The sequence below is a fragment of the Rhinoderma darwinii genome, chromosome 5 (assembly GCF_050947455.1).
Source record: "Rhinoderma darwinii isolate aRhiDar2 chromosome 5, aRhiDar2.hap1, whole genome shotgun sequence".
In the NCBI taxonomy this organism is placed as follows: domain Eukaryota; kingdom Metazoa; phylum Chordata; class Amphibia; order Anura; family Rhinodermatidae; genus Rhinoderma; species Rhinoderma darwinii.
The window spans coordinates 170,301,735-170,319,363 of NC_134691.1; the positions used below are offsets into that span (position 1 = coordinate 170,301,735).

A 17,629-nucleotide genomic window follows, 5' to 3' on the forward strand; every position below is an offset into this window, starting at 1 on the left:
TCAAAACTCTGGGATGAGAGTTATCACTAATCCCTGCCATTAGAGTAAGGTGTCAGCTGTAATATATAGTTGATACACGCTCTGACATTAGTAAGGCATCTTCCTGTTTTTGTACATTTTGGTTGTGTATGGAACGTGAGCCCGATCCATACTCCCACCCTCCCGACTATGATATACACTTATGTCAAATGTCAGGAGGGGATTAAAGAATTGGGTGGAAGTTAGGAAAAAACATAAATTTCAAGAGTTAGGTATAGACATGGATAGTTTGTGGAGTGGAAATGAAACGTTTGCCTGAGAGTAAAATTGTTTCAAATTATGGTAAACTGGTTTAGGCCTTTAGTTATATAGACAAATGTATTTTAAATTATTGCAGGTATACCATTTTTTAAAGAGCTATATTAGAAAGAAGATATGCAAAGTATCAGGGTTAGAAATGATAAACTTAAATAATTTGTTATGGAGGGATATGGTATCAGTCATTGACTTTGATTTGAATAGGATAAAGAGGAGAGAGATCTATAAGTGGATTTGACAACAGAGAAATGGTAAAGTATGAGTGAAGAATTAAACAGGAGAAGCAGAGAGATGTCGCTAGAAGAGGCTACTGTAAAGGTTATATATATCAGGCCTATTTAACACTTAATAAGTATGTTTTAGCAGTTGTGGGGAAGGAGGTACTATGAGACATATTAGTCCTTCTCAATGAATTAGAATATCATCAAAAAGTTAATTTATTTCAGTAATTCAATTAAAAAAGTGAAACTCATATATTATATAGATTCATTACACACAGAATGATCTATTTCCAGCATTTTTTTCTTTTAATGTTGATGATTATGGCTAACAGTTAATGAAAACCCAAAATTTTGTGTCTCAGAAAATTTGAATATTATATAAGCCCAATTTCAAAAATGATATGAAATGTTGGCCTACTGAAAAGTATGTACAGTATATGCACTCAATACTTGGTCGGAGCTCCTTTTGCATGAATTACTGCATCAATGCGGCGTGGCATGAAGGCGATCAGCCTGTGGCACTGCTGAGGTGTTATGGATGCACAGGTTGCTTTGATAGCGGCCTTCAGCTCATCTGCATTGTTGGGTCTGGTGTCTCTCATCTTCCTCTTGATAATATAGGGTCTAGAGAATCTATGGGGTTTAGGTCAGGCGAGTTTGCTGGCCAATCAAGCACAGTGATACTGTGGTTATTAAACCAGGTATTGGTACTTTTGGCAGTGTGGGCAGGTGCCAAGTTTGTTTACATGAGGGAAGCATGAAGTGGTTTCATTAACAGTTAGCTATACTCATCAATATTAAAAGAAAAAAAAATCATGGAAATAGATCACTCTGTGTGTAATTAATCTATATAATATGTGAGTTTCACTTTTTGAATTGAATTACTGAAATAAATTAACTTTTTGATGACATTCTAATTCATGGAGAAGGACTAGTATGTGGTGGGAGTGTAAGATTGTAAAGACATTTACAGACGAATGTGCAACAAAAGGCTGCAGATGTGTTACTATTTGTTTATTTATGTAAAACATATATGTGGTTATAGATTTGACCAGTAGAATAGTTGCATTGCATCTTTGTATGGAAAACAAAACATTTGACATTTGTATCAATGGTGACCAAAACGTCATAGTCCGCAACTTCATAGCTGTAAATGCACAAACAGAATTGGCTCAGTTGTGGATGAAGTTAACAAATGTAAAGAAAAACTTACTGAAACAAAAGCCTAAATGCAAGTGTGATTCTCAGTCTCACCATATGTACATAGATGACACAATACATATGACTTTATCCCATATTCTGTAAAAAAAAAATAACATAAAGACACATAATGTATTTCATAGATTTATAAAAATGATGTCACATTTTCTATTCATACATTTTGGGGATAAAGACTCTAAGCGATATATCTAAAATTATTTTCTTTATTTTAGAAGAACTGACCTATTACCACCTTGACACAGTTGGGGTATATGTTCTATCACCTGACACCAAAGCTGTGCTACATTATGACCCATCTGAATAAAATGTTCCGGGACCAGTAATAAGCCATTACAACAAAGTATGGTGGACTTATGTTTAGCCACGCGGTCCTGTATATACTGGGTGGTCTCACCAACATACAAAAGGCGGCATGGACACTTCAACAATTAAAAAACAAATGCTAAGTTACACTTGAAAAAGTCCCTCGTCAGAAAGAATTTTCATGTATGTCAATGTGTTATAAAATTGCCTTTGATCATACTTGAGCATTATTCTCAATGTAGACAAGGGAATGAGCCATATCTGCGCGTTTTTAGGAACTGCTATCTTGAATTGAGCTAAAACTGCCTTCATCTGCCTTGACTAGTTAATCAAGAATTATATATGGCATTTTCTAGCATGTCAATGGGGGGATTTATATTCCCCTATATTTGGATAAGATTGGCCCAATGTTTGCATATAGCTTGTTGCATCTTAGGTAAAAAAGGATGTTATGTTGTAACACAGGCAAATGTTTAGGTTTAAAATCGCAGGGACTACTGGATTGCTGCATTAATATACATTCACTGTTTAAAAGATGCTATTGATATCCTCTCTGTGACTTTTGAGACATTTCTTTGCCAATCTAAATCCGAAATGATCTAGATCCAAAATGATCCTTTTCACTTGTTTAAACTCTGAACGTGGAGGAACGCATTTTAAGGGAGCTATCAGTTTTCTTCTTTACAACCTGTCCAGAAAACTAATTTCTGTGTAAGTCATATAGTGAAACACAACTTTAGATGTATGCTATTGAGAAATGTGAAAAATTCTAAGACCGAGGACTCAGCCCACCTCATATGCAAAAGATACTATTAATAAGTCAAATCAAAGATCATTTTTTTTCTTCTGAGGTAGCGCAATCCAGACTGCTGGTGCAGCATGAGAAAAGTCTTGGATACGGGAGTGGGAGGTTTGGATAATGGAGGATGATAATCTTAGAGCGATGGCAAAACATGGAGCATTGATAGGGTGGTAGACATAGTTAAGGGAGGGTATGTAAGGAGGTGCAGCACTGTGGAGGAGAGCTTTGTTGGTGAGAGAAGTAAGTTTACATTGTTTTCTAAAGTGAATGAGCAACCAGTGCAGTGACTGGCACAGGGTAGAGGCATTGGTGTAGTGGTTGATCAGAAAAATGATGCTGGATGCTGCATTCAGGATAGATTGGAGAGGGGAAGTTTAGAGAAAGAAGGACCGATTAGTAACAAGTTATAGTAGTCAAGGCATAAATGAAGCAGAACAACAATATGAGTTTTGGCTGTTTCCACAGTAAGAAAAGGGCGGATTCTGGAGTTGTCTTCAGTGTGAGCAGTAAACAGCGGTGCGGTCCCTTCAAATAGCCAATTGGCGTGAGTTCCTGGTGTCGGACCCGACCAATCAGATATTGATGGCCTATCCTTAGGACAGTTCATCAATTTTATGGGACTGGACAGCCCCTTTAAGTTGTTCAAGAGGTACAAATGTTTCAGCCTTGTCAAAAAACAATTCTTAGGTGTCAATAGAATATGGCACTTCTCTAGCATTCTGAGTTGTCCCAACAGTGTAATACACTTATCAAGATCCTATGAAACTACTCCCACTTTAATTGTTGGAGGTTTTAGGTGTGACGATTCATGGGGACTGACAGTATGATTTTGTAAATATCTCCCACAGTATCTCCTCCATTTTCACTGACACACTAGTGATATATATATATATATATATATATATATATATATATATATATATACATATACACAAAAAATGTCAACCGCACAGTCCAGGTCTCATAAAAATGAGGGTGCAAGCCCGCCAGGGATATGGCCACAGTCTCCCAAGGTATATATTTTTCAAAAAACAGGCAGCGCTCAAAAAGTTGTAGCAAAATTAGAAAAGGTGCTTTATTCCATCAATCCAATACAGCGCAACATTTCAGCTCTTCAATAGGGCCTTTTCTAATTTTGCTACAACTTTTAGAGTGCTGCCTGTTTTTTGAAATATATATATATATATTACTAACATGACAAAACATAGGCAGGCAAAGGCAGGGGGCTGAGTCCAGCGATGAAGAGGATAAAATGGAAACTAGTTCCAAGTTTACTAAATTTTCAATTAAAAAGGTCCAATAGGTTGGAGTCCTAGTGTGCAGACAGGAGTAAATAAAAAAACCGCCATGATTAAGGACGTGCTCAACGTCTGAAACGCGTAGGCCCCAAGACTGGACCATTATTTACTCCTGTCTGCACACTAGGACTCCAACCTATTGGACCTTTTTAATTGAAAATTTAGTAAACTTGGAACTAGTTTCCATTTTATCCTCTTCATCGCTGGACTCAGCCCCTTGCCTTTGCCTGCCTACACCCATCGTGTGCCGACACGAGAGCCCGTGCGATGACCACGACACATACATCAAGTGTCAGGTGAGCTGGAGGACTTCTTCCATATACTTTCTGTATGACAAAACATACCTTGTATTATCAAAATTGCTAAAGCTATATCCATTCAATGCATTGTAACATGTAACTAAAAAGAACAAAGTAAATGAAACACTTCAATGTTGGCTGGTGTTTAAACATTTACAATCATTTCCCACTATCTGCATGAATTCTTCTCACTATGACAACGGTTGAAAGATTAATTCCACAAATGCCCCAAAACAAAATGAATTATTACACAATGCGGGCATCCATTGTCACATTGATCTATGTTGCATATCTTATTATGTCAATGCAGTAAGTTGTGCTAAAAAAAAAAATGCCTAATGTAATTGCTTGAAGAAAATATGGATCATAAATTAATACAGCAGAAATAAATTAAACAATTCAATTTAACTAGAGATAGATTCTAAGCTGCTAAACATTATATTTTGTTATATGTCACATGAACATTTTACTGTTTTCTTTTACAATTAACTTTTCCTTGAGCAATCTTTGGTAAAGTTACAGTGCCTATAAACAACTTTTGAAATAATTTTCTATATTTGCTGTTATATTTGAAAATTTTGGAATTGGCTGCAAGGGCTGTAAAAGCATTTGTGAAATATGTGATAATATTATGCTTTAATTTATTAGATATATTACCTAGTAGTAAAAATAAAATAGTTTCATGCAAATATATTTCATGTTATATGTTTTTTCCTCATAGTCAATATTCCCCTTACCTTGAGTCTTTGTACTAAAGTCAGTCAAAACACATCCACACACAGATCAATGAGCTACAATTTGAAAATAGCTACAACCTGCAACAAAAAGGTGACAAAACTGCATTGTCTGAAATTTCTTATTTTATCCCTTGTTACATTGATGAACTGTCCTTGCTGAGCCAGCACCTCCCTTGACACATGCCGAATCAGTGTGTATTCTACCTGGGCAGTGAATTGCCAAATCGACCGGAGTACTACTGTTTGCAGCAGTGCCGACCCATATCTCTTTGTCATTGCTATTTTGTAGAGGTGTGCTCTTAACAAATGTCAGGAGATAATCTCCAACATTTGTTGACCCATGGGGCATCATACAGTTGCAATCTAGACCTGAGCTGCAGGGACTCCATGGTCTGCCATATGTAGCCACTTTCACAGTGCAGTGGTTTTTGCTGTTTTTTTATAAAACAAATGCATTAAAAATTGTGGTTCAAATGTTTTTTTTTATAGAAATAGTACAAAGCATTACAACAATATACAGATCCATGTCCAGTAATGAAGTAAAATATCATAATGGCCACAGCAATGATAAATGCTAAAAAACCAACATTTTAACAAACTAAAAACATAACGACCTAGTGGTGGGTAAAAAGCAGCACAATAGAAAGACATAGCACATTTGACAAAATACAGCAGTGCAAAGATATTTATAACATACATGAATTTCAGGTAACATGACATTATGACAAGTCCATATGATGTTTGCAGAGGAGAAGGCGAACAACTAGCCTATTTAAGCAAGTAATCCGGTCTGTTTCCATTAGTGGTAGCATAATGGAGTTCATATTGAAATTGTAAGAATACTCTATTGATAACATCCGAGAGGTTCAATTCTAATGCAGTTTTCCAAGCCTTGGTTATATAAAATTTGGCAGCAATATGTCCTACAGGCCACTTAAATTCACATGGGATCGCCTTCAAATGCAAATCTAATAAGGCCAATGATTTGGTAGGTTCTAAAACAGTACCCATTAGATCAGAAATATATTGAGAAGTTCTCTTCCAAAAAGGATAGACAGCTTTACATGTCCACCATAAGTGAAACACTGTACCCCCATATCCGGATTTCCTCAAACACAAAGGACGGAGGACATATGTTGCAATCTGACTGGAGTTAAGTTCTAGCAAAAATGTAATCTTCCTTATAGCCTCCAAATTATTCGCACATTTAGAAATTTTGGTCGAAATCGCGAAAGCATCCATACATTCTTCTAAAGTAACTGATCTACCCAAATCACTTTCCCATTGGGACATGTGCCATATCTCAATTTCACTGGAGATTCAGATAGTACCAAAGACAGGCCCTTCAGATTGCACAATGAAATGTCTATAAACCATTGAAAAGGGGATGGAATATCGGGCGCTTGCTCTGGTGGGTGCAATTGTATAAAATTGGCATAAATAATTAGCAAATACTTGTAGAAATCATGCAGTTCAGTGAATGAGCAGAGTTGCTCTCCCTCAAACATGTCAGCTACCTGTAAAATGCCCAGGGTGCTCGACCAATGAACAGTTTGGGAAGGAGATCAAAAAGTAGGTTATTGGGAGATTCACATATAAACGACCATAAATTGTGTACCTATTAACAGCCTTTACCCAAGAGGTGCACATTCGTTGTAGGCAGAGTGCAGCGGCGAAGAGATCCGCCTAGTTGCTACTATTAGAGGCAATTTTAACTGGTTGGCTACTTGTCCTGAGCAGTGGGTGCTTGCCGCATTAGGGGGAGCTTTCTCGTCCTGTGTGACACACAGTGTGCCGGGGTGATCAGGAGTGGGGCAATGGCTGTAACGGCTATAATACACAGCCGCAAGCCCGATCTAACGGCGGAGATAAGAGAAACCTCTTCTCTCCATCGTTAATCCCTTGAATGCCATGATCAAAGTTGACCGCGGCATTCAAAGTAAAAATGGGAACCCCTGTGACACGATCGAGGCTTATACCTTGTATGGCCAGACAGCCCAGGGCCCATTGACGGTTCCCAGGGCTGTCTGACCATATGTCCTGTTGTTAGGGCATACTGAGGTGTGCCCCAACAACTGCCTGTGTACAATCAGTACACATGCTAATGTACTGGCATATAGATATATGCCAGTACATTAAAATTAAAAATCAAAATGAAAAATCCCTCTATGGGATTAAAAAAAAAAGAAAAATTTATTTAAAAAAAAGTAATTCTAAATAATAAAAAAAAGAATATGTAAAACACAGAAATGCACAATTTTTAAAATGAATAAACTTTACAAAACATGAGATAATATACACATATTTGTTATCGCCACGCAACCTGCACAACAAATGTATACGGTAACACTTAGGCCGGATTTACATGAGCGTGTGCATTTTGTGCGCACAAAAAATGCGGCATTTTGCACGTGCAAAAGGTACTTAACAGCTGCGTGTGTCAGCCGCGTATGATGCGTGGCTGCGTGATTTTCGCGGAGCCGCCATCATTATGACACTCTGTTTGTATGTTTGTAAACAGAAAAGCACGTGCTGCTTTTCTGTTTTCATTCATAGTTTTTACTGCTGTTGCGTGGATCACGCGCGTCACACGGAAGTGCTTCCGTGTGCTGCGCGTGATTTTCACGCACTTATTGACTTCAATGGGTGCGTGATGGCGAACAACGCACAAATATAGGACATGTCGTGAGTTTTACGCATCGGACACACGCTGCGTGAAACTCACAGACAGTCTGCATGGCCCCATAGACTAACATAAGTCCATGCGAGGCGCGTGAAAATCACACGCGTTGCACGGACCTATTAAACGTTCGTCTGAACATGATGATCGGTGTATGGTGTAAAAGAAAAATTGTGACATCTGCAGCAGAACTACTGTTTTTCTGCCTTTTTGCCAAATAAAACTTTATGTAAATGAAACGATAATGTAAATGTACCAAAAAATAGCACCTACATAAAGTACAACTTGTCTTATAAAAAAGCAAAGTCTCACATAGCGACATCGAAAAAAAAAAAAAAGAAAGGAAATATAAGGGAAATATAAAAAAATTGTACTGTCCTCAAGGCAAAAATTGTCTGTGTCCTTAAGGGGTTGACTCATTAACCTCTTCACGCGCTGTGCCGCAACTGTACGTCCTGCAGAGGGCTTGCTTCCCCCATAAGGACGTACAGTTCCGGAGTAGTAACCGTTCGCCGCATTTAAGGGGTTTGAATCACATTGGCAGCCCCCACGAAGTGATTGTGGGGGCTGCCGAAGCTTGTCGAGGCAATCGGAGGCCAGACAATGACCTCCGGGTTGCCAGAGGAAAAGCCTCCGGATGGTCCTCCGAGGCTTCCTGTCAGTGTGACTGTCACGTCACAATGAGTTAGAATACATTACACTACGTAGGTAGTGTAATGTACTCTAGCAGCGATCAAAGCTGCAAGTCCAAATGTCCCCTAGTGGGACAAGTAAGAAAAGTAAAAAGAAGTAATCAAAATGTTTTTTAAAAAATTGTAAAAATAAAAGATATAAGTTCTATAAACAAAAAATGCTTTTTTTCCTATAAGACTTTCATTGTAGGAAAAAAATTAACACATATTTGGTATCACCACGTTCATAACAACCCCAGCTCTAAAACTATAATATACCATTATGTAACTCGCACGGTGTATGTAACTCGTAACTCACTTTAGCTCTAAAAAAAAAATGAAATACAACTTTTTGATCACTTTTTATGTATGAAAAAATGGTACCAATAAAAAATGACAGCTCATCCAGCAAAAAATAAGACCTCCCACCGATCAATCAACTGAAAAATAAAAAAGTTACGGCTCTCAGAATGTGGTGACACAAAACAATTTTTATGTTACCAATTAGATTTTTCATTGTAAAAGTATTATAATATAAAAAAAACTATATAACTTTGGTATCACCGTAATTGTATTGAGCCACAGAATAAAGTAAAGTTTTCGTTTTTACCGCACGGCGAAAGCTGTAAAAACGAAAACCACAAAAAGTGGAATCAGATTTTTTTCCTATATCAGCCCGCATATACAGTAATTTTCTTTCAGTTTCCCAGTACATTTTATGGCACTTTAAATGGTGTCAATATAAACTACAGCTCCTTCCTCATAAAATAAGCCCTCACACCACTCTATTGATAGAAAAATAAAAAAGTTATGGCTCCAAGAACGTGGGGAGTGAAACACGAAAATAAGAAAGCAAAAAATGGATCAGTCCTGAAAGGGTTAATTAATTTCCAATGAAAAAACTGTATGACCCCATGTGGGGTATTTCCGTACTCGGGAGAAATTGCTTTCCAAAAATTGGTTGTTTTTTTTCTCCTTTATCCCTTGTGAAAATGAGAAAATTCAACATTTTAGTGGAAACAAATTTTGATATTCATTTTTGCGGCCTAATTCTAATAAATTCTGCAAAAGACCCGTGGGGTCTAAATGCTCACTATACCCCTATAAAAATTCCTTGATGGGTGTTTCCAAAATGGGGTAACTTTGGGGGTTTCCACTGTTTTGGTCCCTCCAGGGCGTTGCAAACGCGACATGGCACCGAAAACCATTCTAGCATAATCTGTGCTCCAAAATCCAAATGGCGCTCCTTCCCTTCTGAGCCCTGCTGTGGGTCCAATCAGCAGTTTATTACCACATATATGGTATTGCCGTAATCGGGAGACATTATTCCTTGTAAATATTAAAAATTTCTGTGTTTTTCAGAAAAACAGTAGATTTTCATTTTTACAGACTAATTCCAATATATTTAGCGAAAAACCTGTGTGGTCAAAATCCGAACTATAACCCTAGCTAAATTCCTTGAGAGGTGTCGTTTCCAAAATGGGGTCACTTTTGGGGGATTTCCCCTGTTTTTGTCCCTCCAGGGCATTGCAAACACGAAATGGCAGGAGGTGTCGTTTCCAAAATGGGGTCACTTTTGGGGTGTTTCCACTGTTTTGGCACCACAAGACCTCTTCAAACCTGACAAGTTGCCTACAATATATTCTAAAAAAAGGAGGCCCAAAATCCACTGGGTGCTCCTTTGCTTCTGAGGCCTGTGTTTCAGTCCATTAGCGCACTAGGGCCACATGTGGGGTATTTCTAAAAACTGCAGAATCTGGGCAATAAAATATTGAGTTGCATTTCTCGGGTATAACCATCTGTGTTACTAAAAAAAATGTATTAGAAATTAATTTCTGCAAAAAAAATTTTCGGGTATATTTCACCTCTACTTTGCTTTAATTCGTGTGAAACGCCTAAAGGGTTAAAACACTTTGTGAATGCTGATTCGAATACCTTGAGGGGTGCAGTTTTCAAAATAGCGTGACTTCTGCTGATTTTCTAATATATAAGGCCCTCAAAGCCAATTCAGAACTGAACTGGTCCCTGAAAAAATGGCCTTTTGAAAAGTTCTTTAAAATATGAGAAATTGCTGCTAAAGTTCTAAGCCTTGTAACGTCCTAGAAAATTAAAAGAACGTTCAAAAAATGATGCAAAACATAAAGTAGACATATGGGAAATGTTAACTAGTAACTATTTTGCATGGTATTACTATCTTTTTTACAAGCAGATATGTTTCAATTTAAAAAAATGCACATTTTTGCAAATTTTTTCACAATTTTGGTGTTTTTCAGAAAAAAATACCAACATTATCAACCACATTTTTTCAATAACATAAAGTACAACATGTCACGAGAAAACAATCTCAGAATCGCTTGGATAGGTAAAAGTATTCCGATGTTATTACCACATGAACTAACCGTTTTGAAAAAACGGCTGTGTCCGAAGACCAAAACAGGCTGGGTCCTGAAGCGGGTTAAGGGGGGCAAAAGTGGCCTCAATTTGCTTCAATAATGCCTCTGAACAGGAGTACCAGCAAGTTTTGACACTGGGCAGAGTGGCCGCTACATAATAGTTAGATATATTTGGCACTCCCACCTCCCCAAGGGTATGAGTGGTTATTAAACCTTTAGATATACATGCTTTTGTTTCGCAGCCCATACAAATTTGAGCAGTAGGGATTGTATCTCAGAGAGACAAGTCTGGGTGTACTGCAATGGAATAGTTCTAAATATATATAGAATTTTCAGCATAAGCCACATCCTAACCAAATTGATATGCCCAATCCAGGAGAGTAAGGTGTCTAAAGCGTTCTGGATTTGCTGTTGTAACTGTTTGATAAGATCTGACATATTTGAGGACATTATTTGGTCAAGTGGTCAATTTTATGCCAAGACATGTAATACCATTGTCAGCCCAAGTAAACTGAACTAGCCTAGATATACTCTGTCTCAGGGTGGTATGGATGTTTATAGGAAGCATAGATGACTTAGTGGCGTTCACCTTATAATAAGAAACCCTGCTAAAATTCTCTGAAAGTAAGGACACCCAAAGTAAGGCCGTAACAAGGAAGACAAAACGAAAATCACATCATCCATGTACAGACCAATTCTATAGTCCACAGATCCTACTTGAAGGCCAGTTACAGCGTCATCCTGTCTAATTAGACAGGCCATTGGTTTAAATGTATTAAAAATTGAAACACAACCGCAACATAACCAGTATGTGTGAATACAGCCTAATCCTTTAGATTAAGGAAGCAGAAAATTCTGCACACTTATAAAGTACATATAATAAACTTTATTAAAAGAACATTAATCAAATAGAACCATAATAAAATAAATCAAATGAACAGGGTGCTAAATATGCCCTGTATACATAAATATAGCCCAAAGTAAAAGAAAAAGTAATACAGGATGCAATTACTACATTAGCATACCTATATGAGAAAACGAACACCAGCGTTTTACTATCCTTTTAGGACTGTTCTGTCTAACTCCCATTTGGTCTTATCACATCTTTAACCCCTTAGTGCCCAGCCTATTTTAGGCCCTAATGACCAAGCTAATTGTTTTAGTTTGTCTATAGACGCATTCAAACAGCTGTAACATTTTTATTTTTCGTCAATATAGCTGTATGATAACTTGTTTTTTGCAGGATTAGTTGTACTTTTTAATGGCATCATTTTGGGATACATATAATTTTTTTATTAACTTTTATTAATTTTTTGGGGGGGAATAGAAAAAAAGCCATTGTTCTATGTGTTTTAAATTCACACCGTGCACTGCGCAGCGTAAACAACACGTTACCTTTACATGTTAACTTTATTGTTTGGGTCATTACAGTCGCGCCTATACCATATATGTGTACTTTTTTTTACATTTTTACACTTACTAAATAAAACTACTTTTTATGAAAAAAAAATAGATTTGTTTGTTTTACTGTAATTTTTATTAATAATTTTTATTTCACATATATTACTTCTTCTTTTTTTGTCCCACTAGGGGACCTCACTGTACAATCTATTGATCGGTTATATGATGCTTTGGTATGCTTAGTATACCAGAGCATTATTGCCTGTCAGTGTAAAACTGACAGGCAATCTATTAGCACGTGCCTCCGGCATGTCTCTAATAGGCATATACCCAGGGCAGACCTGGGGGCCTTTATTAGGCTCCCTTTGCCATGGCACCCCATCGGAGGCCCGCGATTCCATTTGCGGCCCGCCGATGGGTGAGAGAGGGAGCTCAATCCCTCTGCAAATGATTTAAATGCAGCGGTCGCTATTGACCGCAGCATTTAATGGATTAAATGGCCGCAATCTATGTAAACTTTGATCGTTACCGTTGGCGCAGGAGCCTGGCTATCATCAGACAGCCGAGCCCCCACCCCAGCCTGCACGGGACACCCGTACAGGACTTAGACTGGGCCGCCATGAAAAGGCGACGGACTAGCGGACCAAAAAGGCGTATTGGTGGTCACTAGGGGTTAAAGGGCAGTGGGAGTTCTACTTGATACTGTCCTTATATACTCTGAAGGTATTTGGCTGTGCTGAGTTGAACTTCCTATTGACAGTAATGGAAAAAATTTGGACTCCCAAAAAATATTGTAAGGTGGATACAAGTTACAGTATATATATTAATCCCATAGCTAAAATACCTTATGAGGAAGCAATGTTATATCCCTTAACTATGGTACAAGACAAGGGCACCTTTTCTCTTCGTTATTTTTATTAGTTATTGACGTTTTGGCCATTAAAATTACACAAAATATTAAGATTAAAGGCAGCAAAGAAGAAAAAAAAATCTCATTATACAGTATGCGGACATTGTCTTATACATCATGTAATCAGATGAAACAAAATTCAGTTTTTTTTTAATGAATTGGACAGTTCTTATTCCTCTGTGGGTATATGTTTCAAAGATAATATGTTGTCTTCAAATTTTGGGGGAGCATTAAAGTTTTAAATCTATTTGGCTTTGTCTAACAAGAAGCATTATGAATTTTTATAAACAAAACTTATTAACTCTATTAAAGAAACTGCGAGATAAGATTACAACCGGGAAAAAACCTGCCATTAAGCTTGGTTGATAGAATAGTTTGAATAAAAATGATCTTGCTAATCTAGATGTTGAATGGCCTGTCCATTTATCTAATCTGGCTTAGTAAAAAACATTTAGAACCTTTGATAATATTCTCAACTATTGTATTTAGCTCGGAAAAAGGGTTTTCCTCAAACAGTGCTATTTGCAATTTGAAATTACTGACATGGGGCTTATCAATGCCTAAAAGAACACTATATTTTCTAACGGCACAACTGGATTATCTACAGTTTAGGGATGAAATAATTGTGAATACCTTTATTAAATCAACGTTAGGATGTGAAATATATGTCCAGGTTTTTGAACCGCTAGAGGAGTGCCTTTTTTTTAAAGACATGGTTTTGTAAAGTTAATCTTGGTGGATTTATTTAGTATAGTTTGGTGTGAACTAAAAAGGTTGTTTGCGATACAAGGTCGTTTTTCATTCTCTCAATTACGAAATAATTTGAACTTTGAACAACCTCTCCTCCTGGATGATGTTGAATTCTGGAAGAAGGAAAGTATTACTGGGGCATGCACTTATATGAAAATTATATTTTAAAAATGTTTGAAAAAGTACAGTACATTAAGAATAACACTTGTCAAATAAGCAATTTTATAGATATTTCAAAGTAACCAGGCAAAAATAATTTCTATGTTATTTAAAAGTGGTTGATATTTTAGTGGCTAATAAAATAAGAAAGAGGTTAATGTTGATGTTATATAAGTTATTATAATGGAAGTATTTCGAGATCGTTCACATTTCAGTTTGTCACGATGGGAGAAGGATATCGGTAAAAGTTCACAGGATGTGTGGAACGGGGTACATAAACTCTCACATAACATATGTAATCAAGAAGAAGCAAATTGGATTCCCCTTATTTGGAATTTGCAGAAATTAAGGAGATATTAGAATGTGGTTAATAGATTTAAGCTGCTGCTCTCCTGTTAGCAGAGATGAGCAAATCTTCTAAAATTTGCTCTTATGATTTGCCAAATCAGACTTTCAGGAAATATGTGTAAAATAATTTATATGCAGAGCAGGATTTCTTCCATCTTTGCAGAATGGTCCCCTCAACTTGCTGCAAAGCGATGTGTATGGCCTTGCTATTAAGAGATGGAAAATATTCCCCTATTTTGCTTATACAGTCAAAGTAGAAATGAATGACTATCCAGTGCTGAAAAACAGAGTAGTACCAAAAAGGTTGTGCCACCAACAACCTAGCCTGTTAAGCACTAAACTGAGACTGCAGGAGATGAATGTTTATGGGTAACAAAAAAAAGTCACCTTTTAGGGGGTATAGGGGAAAGACAGGGAATTGTATATGGCAGTCTGGAAAACTGGGATTTCTGGTACCTGTGCTTCTCTGAAGAATTTCCCCTCCACAGCATGCACATTATGTTGCGGAGAAGAAGCGGAATTTCACTGCGGATTTCAGCCTTTGCAATGCAAAAACTGAAATCTGTGGCAGGTCCGCTGTGATATCCGCAACGTCTGAATTACCTGTCAAATATGCAAATGTTGGTGCAGATTCGTTGCATAATTGCCCCAACATTTGCAGCGGAAAAATTACGCCACGTGTGAACATGGTCTTAATGCTGAAAAGAGTATCAGAATGGCATGGCGCTATATAGGAAGAGTATGTGACACTCCTAATTGACTATTCGGCTTTGCTACTCACCACAGACAAATCTAACATTGTTCTCCTTTTTTTTTTTTTTAAATGGAAATATTGCAGTTTTCACAATACACTGACACTTCCTGTTCTGTAGACGTATAATAAAACTGGAGGGAGACAACACACCATGCACCATTGACAGTAGTTGATTGGGACAATTCACCTGCTTCCCCTTCCTACAAAGAGACCTCTGCGCAGGTAACAGAGCACGGCCACAACTCTAAACTGCTGTTTACAGATCAGAGCAGCAGCCGTTTGTAAAAAGTACCTATCCAAAATTTTTGAGTGTAAAACTCAACCTTCAGATTAAGTTATTTGTTCTGTTCTGTGCCAACTATCTTATTTGATAAATGTAGTTAAATAATTTTTTGTCTTAACATGGACACTATTCATATCATGTCATAGCTTTCATTTGGTGCCTTTTTATTGCTGACTTTATAAATCCTTGTTATATTACAATTACACTATTCCATTTTTCAGGCACCTCAGTCATTCAGGTAACTGCCATAGATGCTGACGATCCATTATATGGAAATAGTGCTAGGATTGTATACAGTATTCTTCAAGGACAGCCATATTTCTCAATTGATCCAGATACAGGTCAGTACTTAAATATTTAAACATAATTATATTTTCTGTGTCTCAACTTAAGGACAACTTGTATCCCACACAGTGGAGGACATATATCAAAACTAGTGCAAAGGAAAAGTGGTGCAGTTGTCCATGGCAACCAATCAGATTCCACCTCTCATTTTTCAGAGGCCCTTTGGAACATGAATGCAGCAACCTGATTGGTTGCCATGGCCAACTTTTCCGTTTTGCTTTATATGTTTTTGTCTGTTACAAAGAAGACACTGCCCATACTTTTCATTTTATTTTCCATTAAATATAACTTATACTTATCTTGCTCTTCTTGCCTTTTCTCTTTCTTACAATGACCTTCTTATTTTTATCATCTCTAGTAGAGATGAGCGAACCGGGACAACCGAACCCGGTTTTGGTCCGAACATCAGGAAAAGTTCGGTTCGCAGCGAATCCGAACTTCACCGGGTTCGGCCGAACCCGTTTTGACCGAACCCGGTCAAAAATATTATACAAATCGGCAGCCACTTGTCTCTATCAATCACTGATAGTGAAAAGAGGCTGCTGATTAAAATAAAATAAAAAGCATTTCATACATACCCGGTCGTTGTCTTGGTGACGAGTCCCTCTTCTTCCTCCAGTCTGACCTTCTTTTCTGACACGGCAGCATGTGATTGGCTGCAGAGGCCTCTGCAGCCTGTGATTGGCTGCAGAGGCCTCAGCAGCCTGTGATTGGCTGCAGCGGTCACATGGGCTGTAACGTCATCCAGGAATGTCGGGCCGGATGTCGAGAGGGACGCGTCACCAAGGCAACGGCCAGGAGACCGGACTGGAGGAAGCAGAAAGTTCAATGAACGTCTTTTTTTTTTGACAGGTTACTCTATATTCTGATCGGAATTCACTGTCCAGGGTGCTGAAACAGTTACTGCCGATCAGTTAACTCTTTCAGCACCCTGGACAGTGACTATTTACTGACGTCGCCTAGCAACGCTGCCGTAATGACGGGTGCACACACGTAGTCACCCGTCATTACGGGGCCTCATGCACACGACCGTAAAAACACCCGTTATTACGGGTCGTAATTACGACCCGAAATAGCGGGCCCATAGACTTCTGTTAGCCACGGGTACCTTCCCGTTTTCTCACGGGAAGGTGCCCGTGCCGTTAAAAAGATAGAACATGTTCTATTTTTTTATTTTACGGGCCGTGCTCCTATACTTTATAATGAGAGCACGGCTCGGAAAAACGACCGGCTGCCCGTGGCCGGCCGTGCTCATCTCCTGAAATACTCTGTGCTGCCTTAAACTCTGTGGACAGGTCAGGATCCTGTTTCTTTTAAATGCTGCTGGGGAACCCGCTCGATCCACTATATAAGGCTGCACTACAGTGCAGCATTTAAAAGAAACAGGATCCTGACCTGTCAACAGAGTTTAAGGCAGCACAGGGTATTTCAGGAGATGAGCGTGCAGATTCAGTGCTGCTGTGAACTCTGCTCTTACCATTACGTAGCTCTCAGTCTGTTACCTCTCCTCCACTCCTGTCCTCAATAACACCTTCACATGATTGGTAAGTCACCACGTAATGGTAAGAGCAGAGTTCACAGCAGCACAGAGTATTTCAGGAGATGAACGTGCGGATCTTGTGCGGGGTGGTGACTTGCCAATCATGTGAAGGTGTTATTGAGGACAGGAGTGGAGGAGAGGTAACAGACTGAGCTATGTAATGGTAGAGCAGAGTTCACAGCAGCACAGAATCTGCACGCTCCTCTCCTGAAATACT

At 38.2% G+C, this 17,629-nt stretch overlaps 1 protein-coding gene across 1 annotated transcript in view; it reads left to right on the plus strand.

Annotated features, from left to right (window-relative positions):
• The window catches only part of LOC142651718 (cadherin-9-like), a 166,312-nt gene that overhangs the window by 53,667 nt on the left and 95,016 nt on the right, over positions 1-17,629 (plus strand). The window contains exon 4 of the mRNA XM_075826746.1: positions 15,749-15,868. Within this exon, the coding sequence (XP_075682861.1) occupies positions 15,749-15,868 (120 nt within the window). The remainder of the gene's footprint in view (positions 1-15,748; positions 15,869-17,629) is intronic.